The sequence below is a fragment of the Jatropha curcas genome, chromosome 6 (genome assembly GCF_041381405.1).
Source record: "Jatropha curcas cultivar XTBG-Jc1 chromosome 6, XTBG_Jcur_1.0, whole genome shotgun sequence".
NCBI lineage: Eukaryota > Viridiplantae > Streptophyta > Magnoliopsida > Malpighiales > Euphorbiaceae > Jatropha > Jatropha curcas.
The window spans coordinates 3,883,334-3,906,404 of record NC_143156.1 but is presented as its reverse complement, the minus strand read 5'-3'; the positions used below and the strand labels follow the sequence as shown (position 1 = coordinate 3,906,404).

Genomic DNA, 23,071 nt, shown 5'->3' with positions numbered 1-23,071 from the left:
AGCCCACAGCATCAAATGGGAGTGGCAAATCATATATTCATGTAGACTAAAAAAAGCTCATTCAACCCTAGTTTAATCCTCGTCGTTTCACGCTAGGAAAATATTTAAAAAAAGAAAGAGGTTCAGCTTCAAAGGAAAAGGAACAATGTTGAAATAGAAGTTAGTTTGCCGGAAAATGGATTCCGGCTTTGTTATAGAAGGTCATCCTTAGCTGAGATATAAAAGAAAATTTCCTTCAGAATCGAGTAATGCTCATGAACCCATTATTAACCCCAAATTTTCTAAATCCTAAAACGTCATAACAGTTAGAGAGAGAAATCCATCCAAATCTTGAGAGAGGTGGAAGAGAACAGAGAATGAAAAAGAAAGCAAATTATTATTAATTCTAATTAAATACGCTTATATACTCGTATATATAATTAGTCAGTTAATAAAATAAATATTATATCTATTAATATTAACATTAAAAAGTAAAAAAGATAACCGAAGATAATATTATAATATTAAATTAGATAGTGAAATTTTCAGAACAAATATTATTAATGCAGAATATTTTTCTTTAATTTTCCTTTAGTGTCTTGGCAATCAAAAACAAAGAATGAGATTGGACCCAAATAAAACATTGATCATAAATCGATTTACGATAAAGAATTTCGATTTAAGGAATTCAGATAAGAACTACTTGCTAATTTATAGAAAAAGAAACAAAGAAAGAAAAGGAAAATCTTTAATGGAAAGAAAAGAGATGTAGAGAGAGAGGGACAAAGGAGGATAAAATATAGAAGAAGAATTGCGGGTTCATTATTACAAGGTGAAGCCAACATTTTCCAAATTGCAGGTTCAATCTTTTTTCCTCCTAAATGTTTTAATATATTCAAAATAAACAACACAAGAAAAGGAATGAGTGAATAATTCCGTCCAAAAAGATTTTTCTGCTCTGATATTAACAATAACTGTTTTTCAAATATCATCACTTTTAAAATATTAATAAAATTTTTTATTACGAGTATTAATTTGTTTATGTAAAAATTACTTATTATAATTTATAAGTCAGTATTAATTTAATAATAATATTAATATAATTTTTTTTAGTAATTTTAATTAAAACGATATAAATAAATCACGGGTTCCTGCTTAATTTCTGTATGCAGTATATTAAACTATCAAACTGACAAAATAAAATTGAAAAGGAAGATTTAAATTAAGTAGATAATTGTGTATTTGTTACATCTTTTGGTTTGTTTAATGAAGAATAATGAAATTCAATTGAATTATTACACCACAGATGATCATATCTCAGCAAATCCAACGGTCTTCTTGCCATCGTGAGCTTTCCTGAAGAAATGTTTGACATAATCAGAATAAAGGATGTTTTTGTATTTAGGCTTCTCTCCACTTGCAAGAACTTCAGGCAAAGGACCGATCACATCACTCGGCTTTGGATTAACAAAAATCGGAATTGAGATTCTGTTTTTGCTTCCGCTAGCAATCACACAGTGCTCTATACTCTTATATCGACCGTTGCTTAATATCTGCAGTGCATCTCCTACATTGATAACAAGTGAGCCTTCAATAGGAGGAACATGAACCCATCCATCTTCTTCTCCTTTTCCTTCGTTTACTCTAACGTAAAGCCCCCCGATTTCGTCTTGCAGAAGAAAAGTCAGGGCAGAGACATCAGAATGGCGACCTACGCCTATTGTGAGATTAGGATTTGGACATCTTGGATAGTAGTTTAGGTTAATTCTTTTCGAACCCATTAGTAAAGATTCTTTCTTTTCGTCTATTTCTTTCACGTTCAATCTCTCCATTAAAGCACCCATTAGCTTCTTGCAGAGGATTTCTGATCTTTTCATGTATTCCAAGCATTCATCCCTGTACCAGAAAATCAACAATTAGTATTAGTTTGTTAGTAAATTTGTTCGAAGCATAAGCTGACTCAAGAAAAGAAGAATAAATAAATAAAGCAGAGTTCAGTTGAGTTTAAAAATAATTACTTGCAAGCAGAAGGCCACAAAGCAGAAGCTTCATCTTCAGAGACATAAAAAAGGCTAAGATAATCTTTCCATTCAAGTGCTTTCTCAGCATCAGGGCTAAAGCTTGTACCAAACCTGACATTATTAGTAGAAGAAAGCTCCTTGGAGTAATTCCTCTTAACTTCAGCTGGTAACCCAAAGAAACGATGTGTCGCATCCTTAACACCATCAAGAACCTCAAGTGGGACTCCATGGTTAACCAATTGGAAGAACCCATACTTCTCTGCAGCATCACAAATGGACTCAGCAACTTTAGGGTCACTATCCCAATTGGACATGTCAATAACAGGAATTGATTCATGAGGTATAATATTAATCAACGCTTCTTGGGGTTGAATATATTGCTTTGGAAGGCTTTTGAGACCCAAATCTGAAAGACCCTTCACTCCATTTCCTTTGTTAATCACAAAATCAGTAAGATTAAAGGAGTCAGTAGACATTGTTGGGGCCATTTTTACTTCAACTAAATGAATGTAAGTGAGAATAATAGCTCTTAATATTAGTATTTGAAGGAAGAAGAGAATGAAAATGGTAGAGGCGGTGACAATCAGTGTATTATCCATTGCTATTTATAGCTTCTCTTCGTTGATTAAAACACATGTGAATTTCTGTTTTAGTTGTTTATTTATTTTATCTATCTTTTTATTTAATTAGGCTTGTCTCACCAACCCACTATACGTGCAATTTCCTGCCCTCTTCAAATTTTACCTCTTTTTTTTTCTAATTTTTGAATTAATTGCATTTGTACGTGTTTAAGACCAGCAATCTATAGTTGACTAGTCAAAGTCTATCTGATACATCGAATTTAGCTTATAAGAATTCTTCCTTCCTACTCCCTTGATCTCTTCTTGCAGAAAAACTTACTGAGTTTGGTGTTTCTTTTACATAAAAACTATGCGGTTAACCCTGCGATGTAATGTAAATATTTTTGACATGTAAAATATATATATTGAATAAACTGTTAAAAATTAAAATGTATACAATGTATAGATAGTATGATTCAAATGTATCGTGTAAAAATGAAAATTTTTATTCTAACTAAAGAATGACGGATTCATGCAATAAATCTAAAAAGAAAAAGAATCTAGTTTTTATATATGGCCAGTTGAAGTAGAGAAAATACTGATGGAAAAATTAATAAGGACTTATATATTCTTGGAGTAATTATTTAAGCGTAGAATAAATAAATTTGAAAAAATTATGAAGGATAAGTAAGAAATATAAGTAATAAATTTAGAAAATCAAAATTAGATAAAAGGTTAAAAGCTATTACTTTATTTATTTCAATTCATTTCTTATATATTTTTTAGTAATACATTTTTTTGTCCATTTATATGTATTTGTTCTGATTTTTTTATGAAATATTATTTTAGGCTAATTTATGAACAAATCATCATTTAGAAGGTGAAATGGTTTTAACTTTTAAGAATGCACAATTTAAGACCAATATGGTTATTTTAAATAAAAAAGTTGACTTAATAATTAGTTAAGTACAAAATATATAATGAGTGCTTCTATTTATAGGATTGATCAATGTTTGAGAACAACTATGTAGGCAATAATCAAATAACTGAAAAAAATGTTAAGAAACTCATTTAAAATACCTAGATTTTGATTTGGAGACTCCAATGAACTATCTAACAATGCTTAGAACTTTCGTAGCCAATCTATATATGTTATTGAAAGACTATCCTATCAAATTCAAAACATACATCATGAAATACTTGAAAGGATGCAATGCTTATCAAACTCATAAAGAATTAATAAGAAATAATACTAAAAGTCATTGTATTAAAAACTGTCTCATAAATTAGAGAGAATTTTAAAAGAGCAACATATTTTTTCTTCAAAAACCTACAATTTTTTCCTCACTTTCCTCAAATTAGTTAATTAAATACTCAAATCTTAAAAAGTCTCTCTCTTTTCAAAGGAAGTGTCTTGTCAACCCTCAACAAAAATCAACGATTTTCCTTTATATATATATATAATGATTTTACTTTACATCTAAACTTTGAAAATGATGCCCTATGAAAAAGTTCAAAATACCATTATATGTGAGCTCTTTTATCCATGTGAAAATTGCTCACTGAATAAGAAAAGTGATAGACAAAAAAGGAATGATATTTATTGTACTTGTGTTTTCATAGTATGACTAAATTACTATTTTCTGTGTACTTTTAAAGTGTACTCAATTTTAACAATGTACTTTTATGAATGTGAGCACAAATATAAGTGACAAGTTGTGTAATTTTCTATAATATGGATGCACAATTAGAAGGTTACACCCTTGTATTAAAAGATCATTTTATGTTAATATTACCCCTTGTAAATATGTACATGAATTTCGTTAATTCCGACTAACTTAATGTAATTTTATAATTTAACTGAGCATTGATAAAAATTTATACTCATGTTCTTCAAATAAAATGTGGGGCGATACATACATATATAAATTGACTTTAAAAAATATACTAAATGTGGCCACAACTTTTTCATAATTACACATTTAGGTTATCTTGTTGTAACTTAGTAAAAAGTATGGTGCTCCTATAATTTTTTACATCATAAAGTATATGTTTTCGTGCAACAATATTTTGGGATTAACTAATTTCAAGAACAACCACAATGCTTTGTTCTTCATCAATAAAGAGTTTAAATTTAGCGGTTAGAAAGTTGTGGCCATATCTTGAGAATATTTGGCGAATTGATTGGAATGTCATTAAGATAAAATGAAAATGATGGATTCATGTTACAACAATTATTGTTGCTTTCCTTCTATTAACCTTTTTTTGAAAAGCTTGTGAATGCAATTACACATTTGTGTCTTGTTTTAAATTTACATATGGGCATATTGTAGAAGTTGAAGAAATAGTGAGAATAATAAAAATTTTGGCTCCACATTTTCATTACATTTGCGCACATATATTTGAAAATTTTTCAGAGTTTAATGCATTATCTCACTCCTTCCCTCCATTTTTGGTTGTAAATCGCATAATTAATGCTTCAGTTTGAATCTCATTGTATGAATTGGCTCTCCCTCAATTAACAGATCAATTAATATTGTTTATGGATAGATTATCTATAAAATGGAACAAATATCCAGTTATTCTTTACATAAAGATAGGGAGTATCATTTATCCAATTGAAATTAATATTGTGAATAAATAAGATAAAATGAATAAAAAAAACACTTTAATTGATGAACAAATAAGATTTTGAACTTTTTTTTATTATTTTACAAGACAGATATAATATTGAATTACTTCACTATTGATACAATAAGACTTTAAAATTCAAAAGCAATATTGTCATGCATAAACATTTTTTATATTAAAAAAAAATACTAAAATTTCATTCTAGCTCTAACATCACTTATTAGAAGATATGGAAAACAATTAATTTCTACCTAATCTTTTAATAAATATCGACAAAATAAAAAACTTTGAAATATTTTCAAATTTATCTGATTTTTTTTTCAAAAAAAAAAAAAAATTCCAAATTCCATCTTATGTCTTATTAATTTGGCTCATATAATTAAACTATTATTTTATTCAACTGATTCATGTAACTAATAAATCATTCATATTAAACAGTTAAGTTATAGATGTTTGATATAAACTTTTTAATCAGCAGCGTTGATAGCTAATAGAATTCTCAATTAGTTATATTTTGAAACTTTTCATATCAATCAGTAGCTAATTTAATTTGGTTCGATCAATTTACTTATTAAATAAATATTCTTATATTATTTTCTCTTAGAAATTCAGCATTTAGCGCAAATAGATTTCCATTGATAATTAGTGAAGGATAATTTAATTTTAAAATTATAAAGTTATATTAGCTTGAATTAAGGTAGCTTTGTGGCAAAAAGCACTTGCATGGTGGATCGTTATTACCTCCTAGCGAGTAAAAATTAATCAAATTTGTGGACTGTTAAAATGTACATGAGCCTGGATCTCGTGCAAGTATAAAAAAAAAAAAATTAAATAGTTATATTAACACTTGCATTAATCCGATCTTACATTGAAAATACTATTTGTAACTTTTAAATTAATTCATTCAATTTAAGTAACTCTATTGATTCATTATGGATCTTCAAATCTTACTTAATTAGGTGTTACTCAATTAAATAATTTACTCTTGTAACCAAATTTTGCACGTATAATTTTTTTAGTAGGATATTAATAAAGAATAATCATGGGTTAAATTATGAAATCAATTAGAGCATATCATTAACAGTATTTTCTGAGATAAATAAGTTAATTAGTCAAAATAAGTTAATTAGTCGTTCTTAGTAATAACTAAGTCCTGATTATCAATTTATTAGAGACGATCAATTCGTGAAATCGACCCATGGGTTGGCCTTATGAGCCGCCTCGGAAAAGTTGCATAAATGTACGACCACAGTCAACTATATATTCCTCTGAATTATTATTATTATTATTATTATTTGGAAAAATATTTATCCTTTGAATATTATGTAAATTTCTTCTTTCTCTATTTCTTCCACTTTGAGTTTGTTAGATTTTTATTTTGAATTTTTTCCTTTGAATTTCTTTTGTAATTATAATCTAAGCCGATATTATTTTAATTATTGAAACAAGTTTAGCAACTAAACTAAACTAAACTACATATTCTTGAATAGAAGTAGTTTATTTATTTATGAAAAATAAAAAAAAAAATTCTTATTAGTAAGTTAGCTAAGAAATAAATTATCTTTACAGAAATAAATATTATAATGTTGAATTTTCTTTATATATCTCTTAATTTGTTCAGTAATACACAGTTCCAGAACATGGAGGAAAGAAAAAAAAAAAAAAGATACAAATAAAATTCACTGATAAAAGACATTAATAACAAAAAAAAAAAAAAAAAAAAAATCAAATTGTTTGGGTTACTACAGCATATAATAATAGTATGAAAATTTTATCATATTTCAGCAAATCCGACTGTCTTCTTGCCATCATGAGCTTTCCTGAAGAAATGCTTGACATAATCAGAATACAGGATGTTTTTATATTTAGGCTTCTCTCCACTTGCAAGAACTTCAGGCAAAGGACCAATCACATCACTTGGTTTTGGATTAACAAAGATAGGAATAGAAATTCTGTTCTTGCTTCCACTAGCAATCACACAGTGCTCTATACTCTTATATCGACCGTTGCTTAATATCTGCAGAGCATCTCCTACATTGATAACAAGTGAGCCTTCAATAGGAGGAACATGAACCCATCCATCTTCTTCTCCTTTTCCTTCGTTTACTCTAACGAAAAGCCCTCCGATTTCGTCTTGCAGAAGAAAAGTCAGTGCAGAGACATCGGAATGGCGACCTACGCCTATTGTGAGATTAGGATTTGGACATCTTGGATAGTAGTTTAGGTTAATTCTTTTCGAACCCATTAGTAAAGATTCTTTCTTTTCGTCTGTTTCTTTCACGTTCAGTCTTTCCATTAGAGCACCCATTAGCTTCTTGCAGAGAATTTCTGATCTTTTCATGTATTCCAAGCATTCATCCCTATACCAGAAAATCAACAATTAGTATTAGTTTGTTATTAATTTTGTTCGAAGCATAAGCTGACTCAAGAAAAGAAGAATAAATAAATAAAGCAGTGTTCAGTTGAGTTTAAAAATAATTACTTGCAAGCAGAAGGCCACAAAGCAGAAGCTTCATCTTCAGAGACATAAAAAAGGCTAAGATAATCTTTCCATTCAAGTGCCTTCTCAGCATCGGGACTAAAGCTTGTACCAAACCTGACATTATTAGTAGATGAAAGCTCCTTAGAGTAATTCCTCTTAACTTCCGCTGGTAGCCCAAAGAAACGATGTGTCGCATCCTTAACACCATCAAGAACCTCAAGTGGGACTCCATGGTTAACCAATTGGAAGAACCCATACTTCTCTGCAGCATCACAAATGGACTCAGCAACTTTAGGGTTAGTATCCCAATTGGACATGTCAATAACAGGAATTGATTCATGAGGTATGATATTAATCAACGCTTCTTGTGGTTGAATATATTGCTTTGGAAGGCTTTTGAGACCCAAATCTGAAAGACCCTTCACTCCATTTCCTTTGTTAATCACAAAATCAGTCAGATCAAAGGAATCAGTGGACATTGTTGGAGCCATTTCTTCTTCAACTAGTTAAAAGAAAGTAATTGATTGAGGGAGAATAATAGCTCTTAATATTAGTATTTGAAGTAAGAAGAAAATGAAAATGGTAGAGGTGGTACTGGTGAGAATCAAAGTATTATCTATTGCTATTTATAGCTTCTCTTCATTGATGATTAAAACAAATGTGGACTGCTATGGTATTTCTTTACAATAAAAAAATTTAAAATAAGTACCTTACCTACCCATTTTGTTCACTTGCCTACCTTCTTCCAAGTTTTGTCTAATTAGGACCAATTTTTTATAAGACCAACTGCTTTCTTATTTTAAATCCCTCAGTGCACCACTAATTGTTTGACTGAGTTTGGGATATTTATAATGAATATAATTTTCGCATGTTAATATTATGGCCAAAATAATAATTTGTTATTACTATTTTATCATAGTTTTGTAAATCGTTAACAACAAATTAAGTAAATAAATATCTCCAATTTATTTTTTATTTGCATCTAAATATTAACCCATTTTTCATCTCAAATATATATATAAAATTTATACTATCTATGGCTAATAGAACTTGAGAATGTGCTTCTTAATATTTTATGTCCAGATAAAACGTTGTGCAGAGTAACATTTCATAAACAATTAAAAGAGTGTAATCATTAAACATTATCTTAAAAATTATTGTTGAGCAAATGCGAAATGCTATACATAAAATATAGTAATAAAAATAATAAAGAGCATCATTTAAATAGTGTTAAAATAAGTAATTTTCTCTTCTAAAAAAATAAATAGTATTCTATTTAATTGAAAAAATGTCATTTAGTTATTTGATGAAAATATTTTTTGGAATAACAATTTAAACAGTAATAACAAATAATTTAACATTCATAAATAGATAACGAGGGAAGTGTAAGGGCACAAAACTGGGGGCTATCCTCAAATTCAAACCCGGGTCGCTCTTTTACTCGCATAATAGAACGCCACTTTTGAATATAACATGATTAAGAAAAAAAAGAAGATAAAGATTAAAGAATGATTAAAAAATATATATTTGAAAATTTCTACTTTCTGATTAAAGCATAAACTTTTATTTTCCACACGTGATCCATGTATCTCGTCTTTATCCGCAGGAACCAGTTCGGTGGCTGCGCCAAGCATATCTTGTGTTGGGTCACCATCTTCTTCTTTGACGCCGCAATCATCCTTTTTTCTCAGTACTAAGAACACTTAAAACCTAGTTGTATCCAAATTTAATCAGAATAAATAGTTTCAGTCTGATTTTTAATAATATCTATTTAATCAAAATTCAATGGGAGATTGATGAAATATTAATATAACATTGAATCTACAGATGGAAAATGAGCTATTTTAAAAAATTTACAAAGGAAGATTATTAAATTACAACTAATTTTCGATATAACAATAAAATGGAAAATGAGTTATTTAAAAAATGTTTTCTATTAAAACATTTCCCTTAGATAATATTTTTCAAAAATGTCATTTTCCCAAAGCCAAAAAAAGTTCTTAAACACACAAGCAAACCCTATACTTTACATCAGTAGAGCTCTATTTGTCTCCATAAAATAATCTACAAAAAAAAAATATTTTCACAATTTATCGTTCTTTGGATTTTATTTTCAGAATTTTCCATTTTTTATGCACTTTAAAAAAATAATTCAACAAAATATATTCCTACCAAAACTAAGTCACTTTTGTGAAAAATGATTTCTCATTATAAAAAGAGAAAAATGATATTCTATTTTCAAGAGAGAAAAATAATTCATATTTTTTTAATTTATGAATCTCCATTAATCACTATCATCCACCGTTCATCACCACCACCGGTGATCTGACGATTTTCATAATTTACCATTTTTTTTATATTTTCCTCATTTTTATGGACTTATAGGTTAAAGATTTTAATATCTTTTAACTAATTTCATTACCATTTTTTTTACATTTTCCTCATATTTTTATGGACTTAAGGTTAAAGATTTTAATATCTTTTAACTAATTTTTAATATTGCAAACAAAAAACGGAAAATAAAATTTTTTTAAAATTTTTTTTTGAAAAATAAGTTATTTCCTCAAAACAAATTTTAGAGAACTTGTCGCTTTTTCTGTACCAAATCAGAAATTTATGTATCGCCACAGATTTGAAATTTTCAGTTGATTACTATATCAGAAATCTGACAATTTTATTAAAATAATCTAATACCAGTTGAGAAACATCTTCAAAGGGTTTCAATTTAAAAAATTGAATAATTATATTTAATCACAATGTTCAAATCAGTGATTATCTCAATGATTCACAAGTGAAATCAAGCCAACTGCTATCCATTCTTGAACACAAACATGATGCTCCAAACAAGCTAAAAGGTAAGCATATATTCAGTAGCACATGAAGATCAATTTCCCATACTTACTAAGCACTCTCATGGCAGCAAACTATAATTCAGAATGTAATGCTAGCTAGAATGTCAAGATAATAACAAGTACAGAATAATAAAACAAGCTCTCAGCATTGGATGAAAAAGAGTTATCGGAAACACCTAGTAAAAATATGACACTACTATCAAAAAACCTTTAGTGGTGAGTATTTCACATCTCTCAACCACCTGTCTATGCAGCAACAGATGGCTTAGAAGCAGCAGAGAGCCTTGATCTCTTCTTTGCCAAGCTTTCACTACGGCGTTCTCGCTGTTCCTTCAATCTAGTGGCAAGAAGTTTCTGATATTCAGCTGCCTCTGCCTTGGCCTTTGCAATTCTCTTCTTTTTGTCTGCAATCCTAGCACGTTTCCGCTGAAGTGTCAATGGAGTCACAAGTCTTTGTATCTTTGGAGCTTTACTGACTTTCTTCCCTGCAAAGCAAACCAGAGAATATTGATTATACTTCACGTTTCAGTAAGTTACAACAAACAACCATCACCTTTCTTCCAACATTGCAGGACCCAACTATCTGCAACATCTAAAATTAACAAAAGAGAAGAAGGGATAAACAAACCCTGTAAGAGCCACCTATCCCCATTATTAACCAAGTAACACTCATTTTATACTTCTTTTCTGCCAAATTGCAAGACTTTTTTATGCAGCAATTTGCTGGTTTACAGAGGAAAAAGGCGCTCCATTAATTTGAATGAGTTCAACAAATTACACAAGCAATATTTTTACAAGGCTAATCGACCGAGTATTCAAATACAAATCATACTGTTACTGATGCATCCAAGGATAAATTTAAAATGGACACATGTTGGTGGAATTTCATAAGTGAAACAAATTGATAAACTTAAATCCTGAAACATAGTAAATGTAACTCTGATTAATCAAACTGAAGATTGTTGCAGTATAAAGAAACATCTCAGTTTGAAAGTTCTAGAATATTATAAATATGCTTCACATGCACAATAAATGATTGCGTACTCAAGTAAGAAGCTAGAAATGGATTTGTTTTTCAATTATTACTGGAGCTAGCTGCTAACCAGGCAGTTATTACATATATTATATGTATCCTAAAAATTTAAACATTTTCTGAAGTATGAGAGGAGGCATTTAAAGAAAAATCCGAACATTTAGTTAACTCTATAAAAGGATTCTCCATGACATATTTAATGAATATGCATTCATTTTGCAACCTAATACTTCAAAACGACTAACAATTTTTAACTCATTGTCAGATATTATGCAAACAATGGCTGGAGAATTATATATATATCTTAACAAAGAAATGTTACCAGATTTTGTTGTAAAGGTTCTACGGTATGTGTTGACATATTTGCGGACATCATCTTCCTTGGAAAGGTTAAAAAGCTTCCGGATCTTGGATGCCCTCTTTGGACCTCTCATCCTAGGTTTTTCAGTGTCAGTCAAACCGGGCAAATCATTTTCACCCTTCTTCACTATAACCAAGTTCAAAACAGAAAGGTCCTGACTAACAATACACCCGCGAACAGACTTTCTCCTGCGCTCACCATTCCGTCTTCCATATCCACGAAAACATGGGGTGCCTGTTCAAATAAACAGAAATAGAATTTATATCTTTAAGTCTCTACATTGAAATACATGCTTGACTAGACCCTTAAAGACCCATTCTAAGCACCAAAAAATTAGTATCCAAACTACATGGTGTTTGCTATCATAAAACAAGAACATTTCCTCAAAGAATAAGCCATTATGCAAAACCAAACAAGTAAATCACAGTCATTCCCAAGTAATTTTGGAGTTAATCACTAGAGTAGCATCATAACAACTACCAAACCTATTCAATACAATAAAACACTAACAGAATACTACAAGATGAGATTTTTACAATGAAAATAAACTTACTTAAAAGTGATTTTTACAGGGCACTAAATTGTTTTCAGTTTCCAATTTAACTAAACAGTAAATAAGCAATCTACCAACCTCTGTGTAGCAACAAACGGACACGACCAGGAGTGAGAACTCCCTGCTTCATGGGAAATCCTTGTTTGTCACACCCTCCCATGATTTTGAAAACATACCCTTTGAACTCCTATTCAAAATCAAAACTTTATGTAAAAAAATGAATAACATTCCAATAATCGAAACAAATTATAAAGAAAAATTGATATCAGTGTCATTACCTCACCCAACGCATCTCCACTGACCTCCTGTGAGATCCTCTTATCAAAAAATGCTCGACTGAATTCAAAAAAATGTCAATCAGTTAAAAATTAAAAAATTACGCTCTAAATTAAAAAGGAAAAAGAAAAACAGTTACAGTTTCTGATCGTCATCGATCTCGAGCTTCTTTTGGCATCCAGTAGTTGGATTTGCGATATTGAACTGTAGAAGGATCACATTACTATGAAATCACTTGAAGATGAAAATGAAACAAGATTTTGATAAATAAAAGCGTATGTTAAACGCAAACCTTCATTGCTGAATAACTCTAGCTCTTGCCGGAGGTGGCACTCTGCTCTGTAGATAAGGTAAGAGAGACAATTAGGGTTTACGTTTTGAAATTTATAGTCGAGGTATTTTGGGCCGGATCGGGTCGGCTAGTCTTACAGACACTTTCCTAATCGGATCTCAGGATTCGGGTCTTAGCATTGGTGTTGGGTGTATTCGGGATTGCGTTGCCCACGTAAAATATTCTTATCTTCCACCCTATTTACCTGATAGAGATCCTTTCTCCCTTTTATTAACTAGAAGTCTTAAATGTTTCATATTTATAAAAAATATAAAATTGAAATCAAACACAAAATATTCTATATTTATAGATTCTAGAGATGATTGATTTGAAATAATTTAGCCGTTACATTAACCACACTCTTTAATTTAACATATCCAATTACTTAAGAAATATGAATTTAGTCAAGTTTTATAAATTGAATTTAACCATGAAAAATACAAAATTGAACTCATTCTCTAGCTTTCTGCTTCCTAATTCTAATTGAAGTAGAAATCATGGTTGAAATGCAAATGTATTCTTGAAGGTCTCACAGGCTTTCTAATTGGCATGGGCTCATTTAAATTTGTATGTCCTTTGAATTTTTGAAGAATTCAATAAGTTGAGTGGAACACTAGAGCAACAGATCGAGTAAACTGCTGCCTTTGTTTCATTTCTAACGAGACCAAGTGATTCATATGGTGCAAGAAGCAAATGTCTTAGCAGAAAAAATAAAAAACTAAAGTTACCTTCTTTCAGAAACCTGGGCAATACCATGTTCCCAAAATGTTTGTCACAGACAAAAAACTATTATATAACAGTATTGAAAATCAGTAGATAAGAATGGTTGCTTAAGACACTATTTGTGCGTCCGATTATATGGTCAATGGCTGCAATATAAGTGCATTACATCACCGATTCCTTCTTGTTATCAAAAACAGGCCGATCTTTACTTCATTTATCAAAAAAGCCGATCTTTAATTCATCTTCAAGGATATCGGATAATACTCGCAAATAAATTATCCTTGGAAGGATATCTTTCAGCAAGCATTCTAGCTGCCACTAGTCCTGCTGCTAATGCTGCTCCAAATAAAGCATGTAATCTCACACAGTAATACTTTGCCATGAAAATCTTCCCTTTATCCTGTAGGAGTAAATTTCAATAATAAGGAAATGTCATAAACAAATTTGAAATGAAATAATTAAAGCTCACCTTGTGATTTTCTTCAACATATCTAACTACAAGATTTCCCATAGGTATTGTCAAGTCACATAGAAGCTGCATGAAATGATTATACAGTTAAAGAACAGATCATGAGATTGCAGGCTGAACAAATTAAGAAGAATGGTTATAGAGGGAAGGAATTTATGTGGACTTACTAAGCAAGTGAAAGGAAGAGCATTGCTTAGAACGAAAATGGACAAAAGAGAGTAGAGAGCCACTATTGCTACTTTCACTACAAGAGAACCTTTTTCTGTTCCAAGTCTAACCTGCATAGAAATAAAAAGTTCAAGGTTCTTGTTTATCAGGTATAACTTAACTCAATAAGTAAACAAATAAGGCTAAGTCAATAATACACACCAAAGGGGATATTTTTCCAACAGCTTTATCACCTTCTATCTGATGCAATCAGTTCATAGGAACACATCAAGATGACATACTAAAGGAATAAATCAGAAGAGAGAGAGAGAGAGAGAAGAAAAAAGAGAGATCTACCTGATGAAAGTGACTACAAAAGAGGATTAAAGATGTTGTGAGGCCAACAAGGAGTGATACAGAAAGAATTGTGCCTGTTAATGGCAGATAGGTCATATCACTGTCAAAACAAACAGAAACTAGCATTAGTAATGCTATAAAACTTGAATGAAAATCTGAAACGCAATTGAAGGCTTCAATGGTTAATAAATTAGACAACCTTGAACTGCCCAACAATAGGTAAAATCCTGTAGTAGCAAACGGACCAAATGCTGAAAAGCACAAGGGTTCACCCAATCCTTGGTAACTTAGCCGAAAAGGCGGGCACTGCACAGACACAATGCTCAGTTAGATAAAAAAATTTATGGCCTCACAGGTTTTTTTTAGAAGAATAGGCATATTTAAAAGAGAATGTGATTATCGTGCCATGTTTCAATTGAGATTCGCCAGCTTATATGACTTGAGATGACTCGAAAATATGAGATGCTACAGTAATTTTTAACAGATGGGAGTAATATTATCAAAATTAGCTTTAAGTACCTCAAAACAATAAAGACTTTCTGTACCTGATATATATAACCACAAATGACTGCACAAGCCAGCAATAATATTGCTTGCACATTGCCTGCCCCAAGAGATGTCCGTGTCAGCCCCAAGAAGCCAAGGGCAAGTGATAAGTACGCAGCAAAAAGGGTTCCTGAACGGCTGCCCACAGCCATAGCAGAGCATAATTAGCCAAATCTTATTTGCTTTCTTTCAAAAAATATAACTAAAATTAGCCAAAATCTTACTGCTTTCTTTCAAAAAATATCACTAAAAGTTAAGAGATTAAGACTCGGTTACCATGAACAGATGGTTAAACAACGTACCTGCCAACCAAGTTTACAACTGATTCTTTCTTGTTCTTATCTGCTCCCGTATCGAAATCATAAACATCGTTGCTGTCCAAGAAGCAAGTATAAGAAACTTAAAAACTTAAAAATAAACAATTTAAACATAATTCTGTCACAAAAACATACTTCATTTTGACAAAGATATACTGTTTACATTTAGCAAAGAAGCAGCAGCCTACAAGGTTAAGCCAGTTTAGGAATGTTGGACTGTAAACCACAATTTTTAAGATAGGGAAATGAAATTTACTAATGGCCAATATCATGCAAGATCCTTCGAGAATGAGATCTAGATACAAAAAAAAAAAAAAAAAAACAAATGAAAAAGAAAATTGAAGAAACTTTACCAAATAATTATTCTGAGAGTCATCTAGCTTAAGGTGCTTTTTAAGCTCTCTGAACAAGAATTGGTTGCTTCTTCTCTAGATATTTTTAAGGTCCTAAAATTATACTAATTGCCTAATTCAAATACTCAGATGGTTTATTATCTAGAGAATTGGATGGCACTTTTCATCGCTATTATATACCACCCTAAGGCAACTTTTAAGCCACACCAATTACAAGCAAAGATGGTTTAATATAGAAACGCAACAGCATTGTATGAATTCCTAGGAGTTTTCAATCTGTTAAGGAAAATTAAGCAGTTGAGTAGTTTTGTATCCTCAGTTAAGCTTGTCCATACACAACTTATCTTTGAAATTACTGTCCTGTAGCTAATGTACTAACTTTTATGTTTTCTAACATAACTAACCTTAAATTGAGCCAAGTTATAATAAGGATTGAAGAAGCCAAGAGCACAAAATAGCGTCTAGCTGAAAACACGCCTGTGTGCAAGTATGCTGCTGCACCACCCACCTATTTCCAAAAACCACAGAGAGTTAAAAGATATGAAGTTGCTAAAGGTAGCATATGACAAAATATCACTGCATGTACTAATCGTAGAACTCAAGTTTAAATCACTTACAGTGAGAGGAACCAAAGCAACAGAGTAAATTGGCAATTTGATTGCCCTCCATACCAAGGTTACTTTCGCGATATCTTCCTCTTTTCCTCCTTCATTTGCATTAGTAGTGTAGTGACTTGTACTCTCACAAAAAATCTGTCCACATTGTCTTTGTCTCTTGACTTCTAGCTGTCTTTTACCGAAAATTTGTTGTGGGGTATGACAAAACTGGGATGATCTTTTAAAAGCATTTAGAAAAAGGAGTCCATGATGAGACCTGAGAATTAAACAAATGTAATCCACAAAATCAATTGCCAAAGAACCACTCATCCTAAAAGGTTAATGGGTTTTGATATCTCCAAATAAAACATGCAATAGAAATATTAAACACATTTTAGCTCTAACCTAGCCACAAAAACAATACTTGTCATTAAATTTTCATTTTCATTAACAGAAGTGAAGCGAAATTATAACACAAACACAATTATTAGAGTGTTACTGAATGAAGGACATTTCTTGTCATGTTAAATAACTCTGCTTTATAAAAGGTCCATGGAGTTTCTTTTGACCATACCCCAAGTTGGTGTTACAGAATGCAGCAGCCATATTTGCATTACTAAGATCTGCAAAGAAAGGAAAAACTTATACTTTCAATCCAGAATGCAATTTTTTTATCAAATTCTTGAAGCATAAAATAGACATACCACGAAGGCTTACTATTCTTGCTTATGCCTCTCTCTAGCACTCTCTATTTGTAAGCCAAGAAGGCGTAAGATGGTAACCGACTAACTGTAAAAGCTTTAACATTTCCTGAGTTGTGATAATTTAAGACAACAACCAAAAAAAAGGTTCACTGTAGCTGACACAGAGGAGAAGGAGAGTGGTACGAGTCACCAGCAAGACGCTACGATGTGAGCAAAGGGATTAGGATATTTTGCCAAGGTGGGTCCTACTTGTTTGTAGGAGGGGTCTCTTAGCCCACCAGAGCCCAGTAGGATTTGAATTTGATTGGGCTTAAGTTTAGTTGAAAATGGCGGAGCCCATTTAGGACTCCTCCATTGAGTTCACCAATTGGTTTTCAACGGATGGAATTGGATACTTGGATCAATTGGTATATTCAGGGAATAAAGTGAGTTACCCATTTTAATTTAATTTTAATTTTATTATTATGGCTACACAACATATATACTTTTCCTCCTGACTTACCAAATTGGCGAAAGTAGTTATGGTAAAGAGATATGATAGATGAGACTTTTTACTTCTCACATTAACTGGAATATCAATATTAATAAAATAAAAAAAAAATCATATTATCTACACTCTAATCGCGTGAATTGAAATTGAGGTGTTAAGGTGAACCAATCTCTCGAGTAATTCTCATCCATAGTAAAAAATTATTGGAAGCTTAAATAATATCACTAACAAATAATATAATCGTCGGCCAATAATCAAATAGCGATCTCTGCTATGTTATTGTCTATCAAGCAATTGCCACATTTTTGTCGTTCTTGAATCCTTTGGCTGTTTTTGTTTTTTTGGTTTTTTTTTTTTTTTTCTAGCCTTTTCGGCCTCATAATATGATGATGAACAATAGACACTTGGATTAACAGTAATTGACTGAATTCTAATATCAACTTTACTTATAAATTAAAAATTGAAAATTGAAAATTAAAAACAGAAACATTGAAACATATGTTTTTTTTTTTTAAAAAAAAAAAAAAGTGAATTAACTCTTGCAATTATAATTATGCAGATAGATAAAGTAAACAGAAAAATCACAAGCCAATTGAATAAAGTTGTGCAGTGCATGTGAATGGTCATTGGTTAATATTTAATTAATTGTCATTAAAACGATCAAATTAAAATTAAAATTAGGAATGTAACGGATGATTGGCTAATAAAAATATTTGATGGTCAAACTTCATGTGATTCTGGGGAATAGCTTACAATTTCTCTCTCTCTCTCTCTCTCTCTCTCTCTCTGAACAGTAAGTTGTCCTTGCATAAATACTATATAACATACACTGAGTCTGCACTTTTGAAAATCTGTGTTTCTCTTTCTTTCTCGAAGTCATATATCTCACAATCAAATATTTTTCATGGCTTCTTCTCCTGGTTTTTATCGACTAGAAATGGATCACCATGAAAACGACAACAATGTTCTTATGTCGTCTCTAGATGCTGAAACTGTAGAGTGTTCACTAGACATGGAAAATGGACATGCAAGTATTAGCAAGTTTTGGGATGATAGAAATGATGTTTTCCTGACATGGGAAGATCTTGGGGTGTCAGTTCCAAGTAGAAAACATGGCTGCAAATGTATACTTGAAGGTCTAACAGGATTTGCCCAACCTGGAGAAATCTTGGCAGTCATGGGTCCTTCTGGCTCTGGCAAAACTTCTCTTCTTGATGCTTTGGCTGGTAAGAAATATATATATATATATATATATATATATATACATATCATCACCTACAATATGATTCTTTCAGCAATTTCAATTGGTACTTTCATTATTATTATTTAGGTTCCCACTTATATATAATCATCACAATGTCCCTCGTTTGTCTTTGGTGAATCGAATATTTTATAAGGAAAAAATGATTATCCTTTGAGCTTTTTTATTAGCAGACAAATACTGGAAAACTATACTGTATATTTTTGTTGTTTTATGAATGTAATTATAAATAATTTCTAGTTAATCAAATGGTACAAAAAAATGTGATAGAAGAAGCCTCGTGACAGTGTACGGTTCACGAGATTGTAACGTACATAGTCCTGCATTCTGAAAACTTAATTTTATTTAAATTAATATTCATTTTTTGAATCGAAGCTTAACTGAAATTAGGGTGTCAAAATAGGTAAAGGGACCACAATGGGTTATAAATGGGTTGATCTCATAAACGTATCACCCATATATAATACGAGTTTAAATGGATCATGTCACAGGTCAATTCATTTAATCCGTTTAACTGGTTTATTTAATGATAAATATATATATATATTAAACAGGTTATGCGGATTATATATGTAGTGTTTCTGACTCGTACACAATTCATTTTAGTTAAATTTGATTGAATTTTTTGATTCATATACAACCCATTAATTAAACGAGTTACATGTGTTATATTCGTGTCATTAGTTTACTTTTCGTGTCATATACACGCAATACATCAATCCATTTTGACGCATCTAACTCAGATTAATTATCTATTCCCTGCAGGGAGATTGGATTCCAACACCAAGCAGATAGGACAAGTTATGATCAATGGCCATAAACAGCCTTTAGCCTATGGCACGTCGGTATGTATACATTGCATTACGTTTCGTTACGATTCACTCAAAATAGCCTAAATATATTAATGATTCCACCTAAACAAACTGCTTAATTTCCTCATTTTAATGTGTTAACTGGTTCTCTTCTTAACACAGGCTTATGTAGCTCAAGATGATGTAATAACATGGACACTAACAGTTGGAGAAGCTGTGTACTACTCAGCTCAGCTTCAGCTACCCAATTCAATGTCAATGGCAGAGAAAAAGGAAAGAGCAGAAATAACTATAAAAGAGATGGGTTTACAAGACTCCATGGACACAACAATAGGAGGTTGGGGCAGCAAAGGCCTTAGTGGTGGTCAAAAAAGAAGAGTGAGCATTTGTATTGAGATTTTAACAAGGCCTAAGCTTCTTTTTCTCGATGAACCAACAAGTGGGCTTGATAGTGCAGCTTCCTATTATGTAATGAAAAAATTGGCATATCTTGCTAAACAGCATAGAATGACAATTATAGCTTCCATCCATCAACCTGGCAGTGAAGTCTTTCAATTCTTTCGCAATCTATGCCTTCTCTCTTCTGGAAGAACAATATATTTTGGGCCCTCAACTGCAGCAAGTAAGGTAATATAAATAAATTTTATAAGATTTTATGAAATCTAATAAAATTAAATTAATTTCCATTATTTACGAGTAAAATTTTTTATTTCGAATTCATTTATATCAAAACAAGATCGAATGGTTTCATATATATTAGCATGCTTAATTATATATTTCTTTCATGATTTGTAGTTTTTTGAAATGAACGGTTTTCCTATCCCAAGTCATCAAAATCCATCCGACCATTATTTAAGAACGATTAATTCAGATTTCTACGAGGTATTTGCTTAAATATTAGTTAAAGTTACATTTTTTATATATAATTTCTCATGTTTGGTGGGAAAAATGTAAGAAATTAATCCCAATTGCCTATATTTCTTTACTGGACATTTATTAATGTTACTGATCGTAGTACATTTTGAATGTCCAGTTGTGCTTCTTTGCCTACTAATGTAACTAGTTTATGTTGCTAGGACATGGAACGAGGTTTTAGTGAAAAGAAAAACAGAGAGGAAGTGATCAACTTGCTTGTCAGATCTTATAAATCATCTGTTACTTGCGAGCAAATTCGAAGTCGAATAGGGGAAATATGCAGCCAGGTGAGTACCCTTAATAGACTCATTAATTAAGGTTAAGTTCAGTATAATATACTTGAAGGTAATATAACTCAAGAAGATTGAATTTTACTTAGGAGAGAGCAGAATTAAGCGAAGGAAGGCACTCTAACTTCATCATGCAGTGCCTTGTTTTGTCGAGAAGGTCTTTTGTGAACATGTATCGTGATCTGGGCTATTACTGGCTTCGTCTGGCTATTTATATCATGTTAGGTTTAGGCCTGGGCTCAGTTTTCTACAGCATTGGCTCTGGCTATAGTTCAATACAAGTGAGTATTCAGTATCACTATATATGCTTCTTGTTAATTTCTTTCCAAGAATTCTATTAATTAGCCTTGTTAGGGAAGATGCTGTGAGTGTAGAAGGAAATTTCAAAATCTTCCATTTGCATCAATTTTGTATGTGTTTTTTCATGGTGGTGCAAATTGATTATTGTTGTTATATGGCCATTTTAGGCAAGAGGATCATTGCTTATGTTCATTGCTTCCTTGTTGACCATTATGGCCATTGGAGGTTTCCCTTCATTTGTGGAGGACATGAAGGTTAGTTTACAATTTTACTTCCTATATCAAATTTAAAAGATAAATCTCAAGAACTATTCTCATAGATAACAACGTCCTACAATTTCTTTTTAATTATGAGGCTCTATTTGATAAAATTAGTTATTTTGGTAGTTGTTAGCTGTTTTAGTAGCTAATAGCTTTTCATATAATGCTAAAAGATAAATGTTATATAGGGGTTAACCTTTTATAATATATTACTTTTAACCTCTAAAATAACTAGTTCAACACTATGTCACTTAATATTATAAAAAATAGCGTCAAAACGCTAAAAGTTGTAAACATGACCTGAGACTTGTTATTGTTAATAGTTTTTTGCACATCAATTTCCTATGATAAATGCCAATAATTTCTTCTTTTTGTAGGTGTTTCAAAGGGAAAGATTAAACGGGCATTACCATTCAAGTGCATTTGTTGTTAGCAACACACTTGCATCAGCACCTTACTTGCTTCTAATATCCATAATTCCAGGAGCAATTACATACTATCTTGTCGGTCTCCAACAAGAAAGTGCACACTTCATCTATTTTGCTTTAACACTTTTTGCTTGTATGATGTTAGTAGAAGGCCTAATGCTAATTGTGGCAAGCATTGTTCCAAATTTCCTCATGGGTTTAATCACCGGCGCCGGAATTCAAGGCCTAATGATGCTAAGTGGTGGATTTTTCCGGTTACCTGGAGACCTTCCTAGAATATTATGGAAATACCCTTTGTATTACATTGCCTTCCATAAGTATGCATATCAAGGACTATACAAAAATGAATTTGAAGGGCTAATATTCCCAAGTGATCATCATGGAGGGCCTCCTTACATAAATGGTGAAGAAATTTTGAGGGAGATATGGCAAGTTGAAATGGGTTATTCTAAATGGATTGATCTTGTTATATTGTTTGGTATGGTTTTTGTATATAGGGTTTTGTTGTTGTTTGTTCTTGAGATTATAGAAAAGTTTAAGCCTTTAGTTAGAGAAATTAAGTTTGTTTCTTTCAGACAATCAAAGAAAGAACTAACCAATGCACATGGTAATAATAAGCCACTGGATGATGCTAGATAGCAATGTTGTAATGTCGTTTTGACGAAAGATTAAAGAGAGGGTTTTCATGCATTCTTTTAATGTATAAATGCTCAATTTGATATCTAAATTTTTATGGAATGTTCAATTTGGTCCGAAGTCAATTTTTGAATCAATTATCTCATTATTGGTAAAAAAAAATGTAATTTTAGTAAAATGAATAAAAAATAATATCTTAAAACTATTGAAACTATGTACATATTTGATTGCATAACTCAAAAATAGTTAAAGAAAGTTTTTTCTTAAATACTTTTTAAAGAAAATAAATTAAAGTGATAAATGAAAACCGTAATTAGAATAAATATATTATCTGAACACTTTCGATGGATAAATGTATAACATTAAGAGGATTTACATATATATACAA

The 23,071-nt window shown here is 31.1% G+C and overlaps 5 protein-coding genes across 6 annotated transcripts; 1 reads left to right on the top strand and 4 right to left on the bottom strand.

Annotated features, from left to right (window-relative positions):
* Positions 1-1,182: 1,182 nt before the first annotated feature.
* Positions 1,183-2,565, bottom strand: LOC105631595 (feruloyl CoA ortho-hydroxylase F6H1-3). Its single transcript, XM_089723015.1, has 2 exons — positions 1,998-2,565; positions 1,183-1,875 (listed from the first exon to the last, which is right to left on the bottom strand). The coding sequence occupies exons 1-2, from the start codon at positions 2,486-2,488 to the stop codon at positions 1,290-1,292; spliced, it is 1,077 nt and encodes a 358-aa protein (XP_089579141.1). The 5' UTR covers positions 2,489-2,565; the 3' UTR covers positions 1,183-1,289.
* A 4,202-nt stretch (positions 2,566-6,767) lies between these two features.
* LOC105631594 (feruloyl CoA ortho-hydroxylase F6H1-3-like) lies at positions 6,768-8,349 on the bottom strand. The gene is made up of 2 exons (XM_037635224.2): positions 7,674-8,349; positions 6,768-7,551 (listed from the first exon to the last, which is right to left on the bottom strand). Exons 1-2 carry the CDS (start codon positions 8,162-8,164, stop codon positions 6,966-6,968), a joined length of 1,077 nt encoding a protein of 358 aa, XP_037491152.2. The 5' UTR covers positions 8,165-8,349; the 3' UTR covers positions 6,768-6,965.
* Positions 8,350-10,465: 2,116 nt separating this feature from the next.
* Positions 10,466-13,192, bottom strand: LOC105631593 (small ribosomal subunit protein eS6). The gene is made up of 6 exons (XM_012213765.4): positions 13,041-13,192; positions 12,888-12,952; positions 12,751-12,808; positions 12,551-12,659; positions 11,881-12,153; positions 10,466-11,010 (listed from the first exon to the last, which is right to left on the bottom strand). The coding sequence occupies exons 1-6, from the start codon at positions 13,044-13,046 to the stop codon at positions 10,772-10,774; spliced, it is 750 nt and encodes a 249-aa protein (XP_012069155.1). The 5' UTR covers positions 13,047-13,192; the 3' UTR covers positions 10,466-10,771.
* A 513-nt stretch (positions 13,193-13,705) lies between these two features.
* On the bottom strand, positions 13,706-17,501 carry ABC4 (UbiA prenyltransferase family protein). Of its 2 annotated transcripts, none has more exons than XM_012213764.4 (12): positions 17,305-17,501; positions 17,162-17,210; positions 16,609-16,864; positions 16,396-16,499; positions 15,624-15,695; positions 15,321-15,459; positions 14,975-15,081; positions 14,776-14,875; positions 14,641-14,679; positions 14,439-14,549; positions 14,272-14,337; positions 13,706-14,202 (listed from the first exon to the last, which is right to left on the bottom strand). In XM_012213764.4, the coding sequence occupies exons 2-12, from the start codon at positions 17,191-17,193 to the stop codon at positions 14,047-14,049; spliced, it is 1,182 nt and encodes a 393-aa protein (XP_012069154.1). In that variant the 5' UTR covers positions 17,194-17,210; positions 17,305-17,501; the 3' UTR covers positions 13,706-14,046. The 2 variants fall into 2 exon arrangements, with proteins under 2 accessions (XP_012069154.1, XP_012069152.1); XM_012213762.4 differs by having other exon boundaries at positions 17,292-17,500.
* Positions 17,502-18,603: 1,102 nt separating this feature from the next.
* LOC110009221 (ABC transporter G family member 1) lies at positions 18,604-22,761 on the top strand. Its single transcript, XM_020678231.3, has 8 exons — positions 18,604-19,007; positions 19,808-19,887; positions 20,017-20,481; positions 20,650-20,736; positions 20,931-21,056; positions 21,149-21,340; positions 21,527-21,613; positions 21,997-22,761. The coding sequence occupies exons 1-8, from the start codon at positions 18,686-18,688 to the stop codon at positions 22,684-22,686; spliced, it is 2,049 nt and encodes a 682-aa protein (XP_020533890.1). The 5' UTR covers positions 18,604-18,685; the 3' UTR covers positions 22,687-22,761.
* The last annotated feature ends 310 nt before the right edge of the window (positions 22,762-23,071 follow it).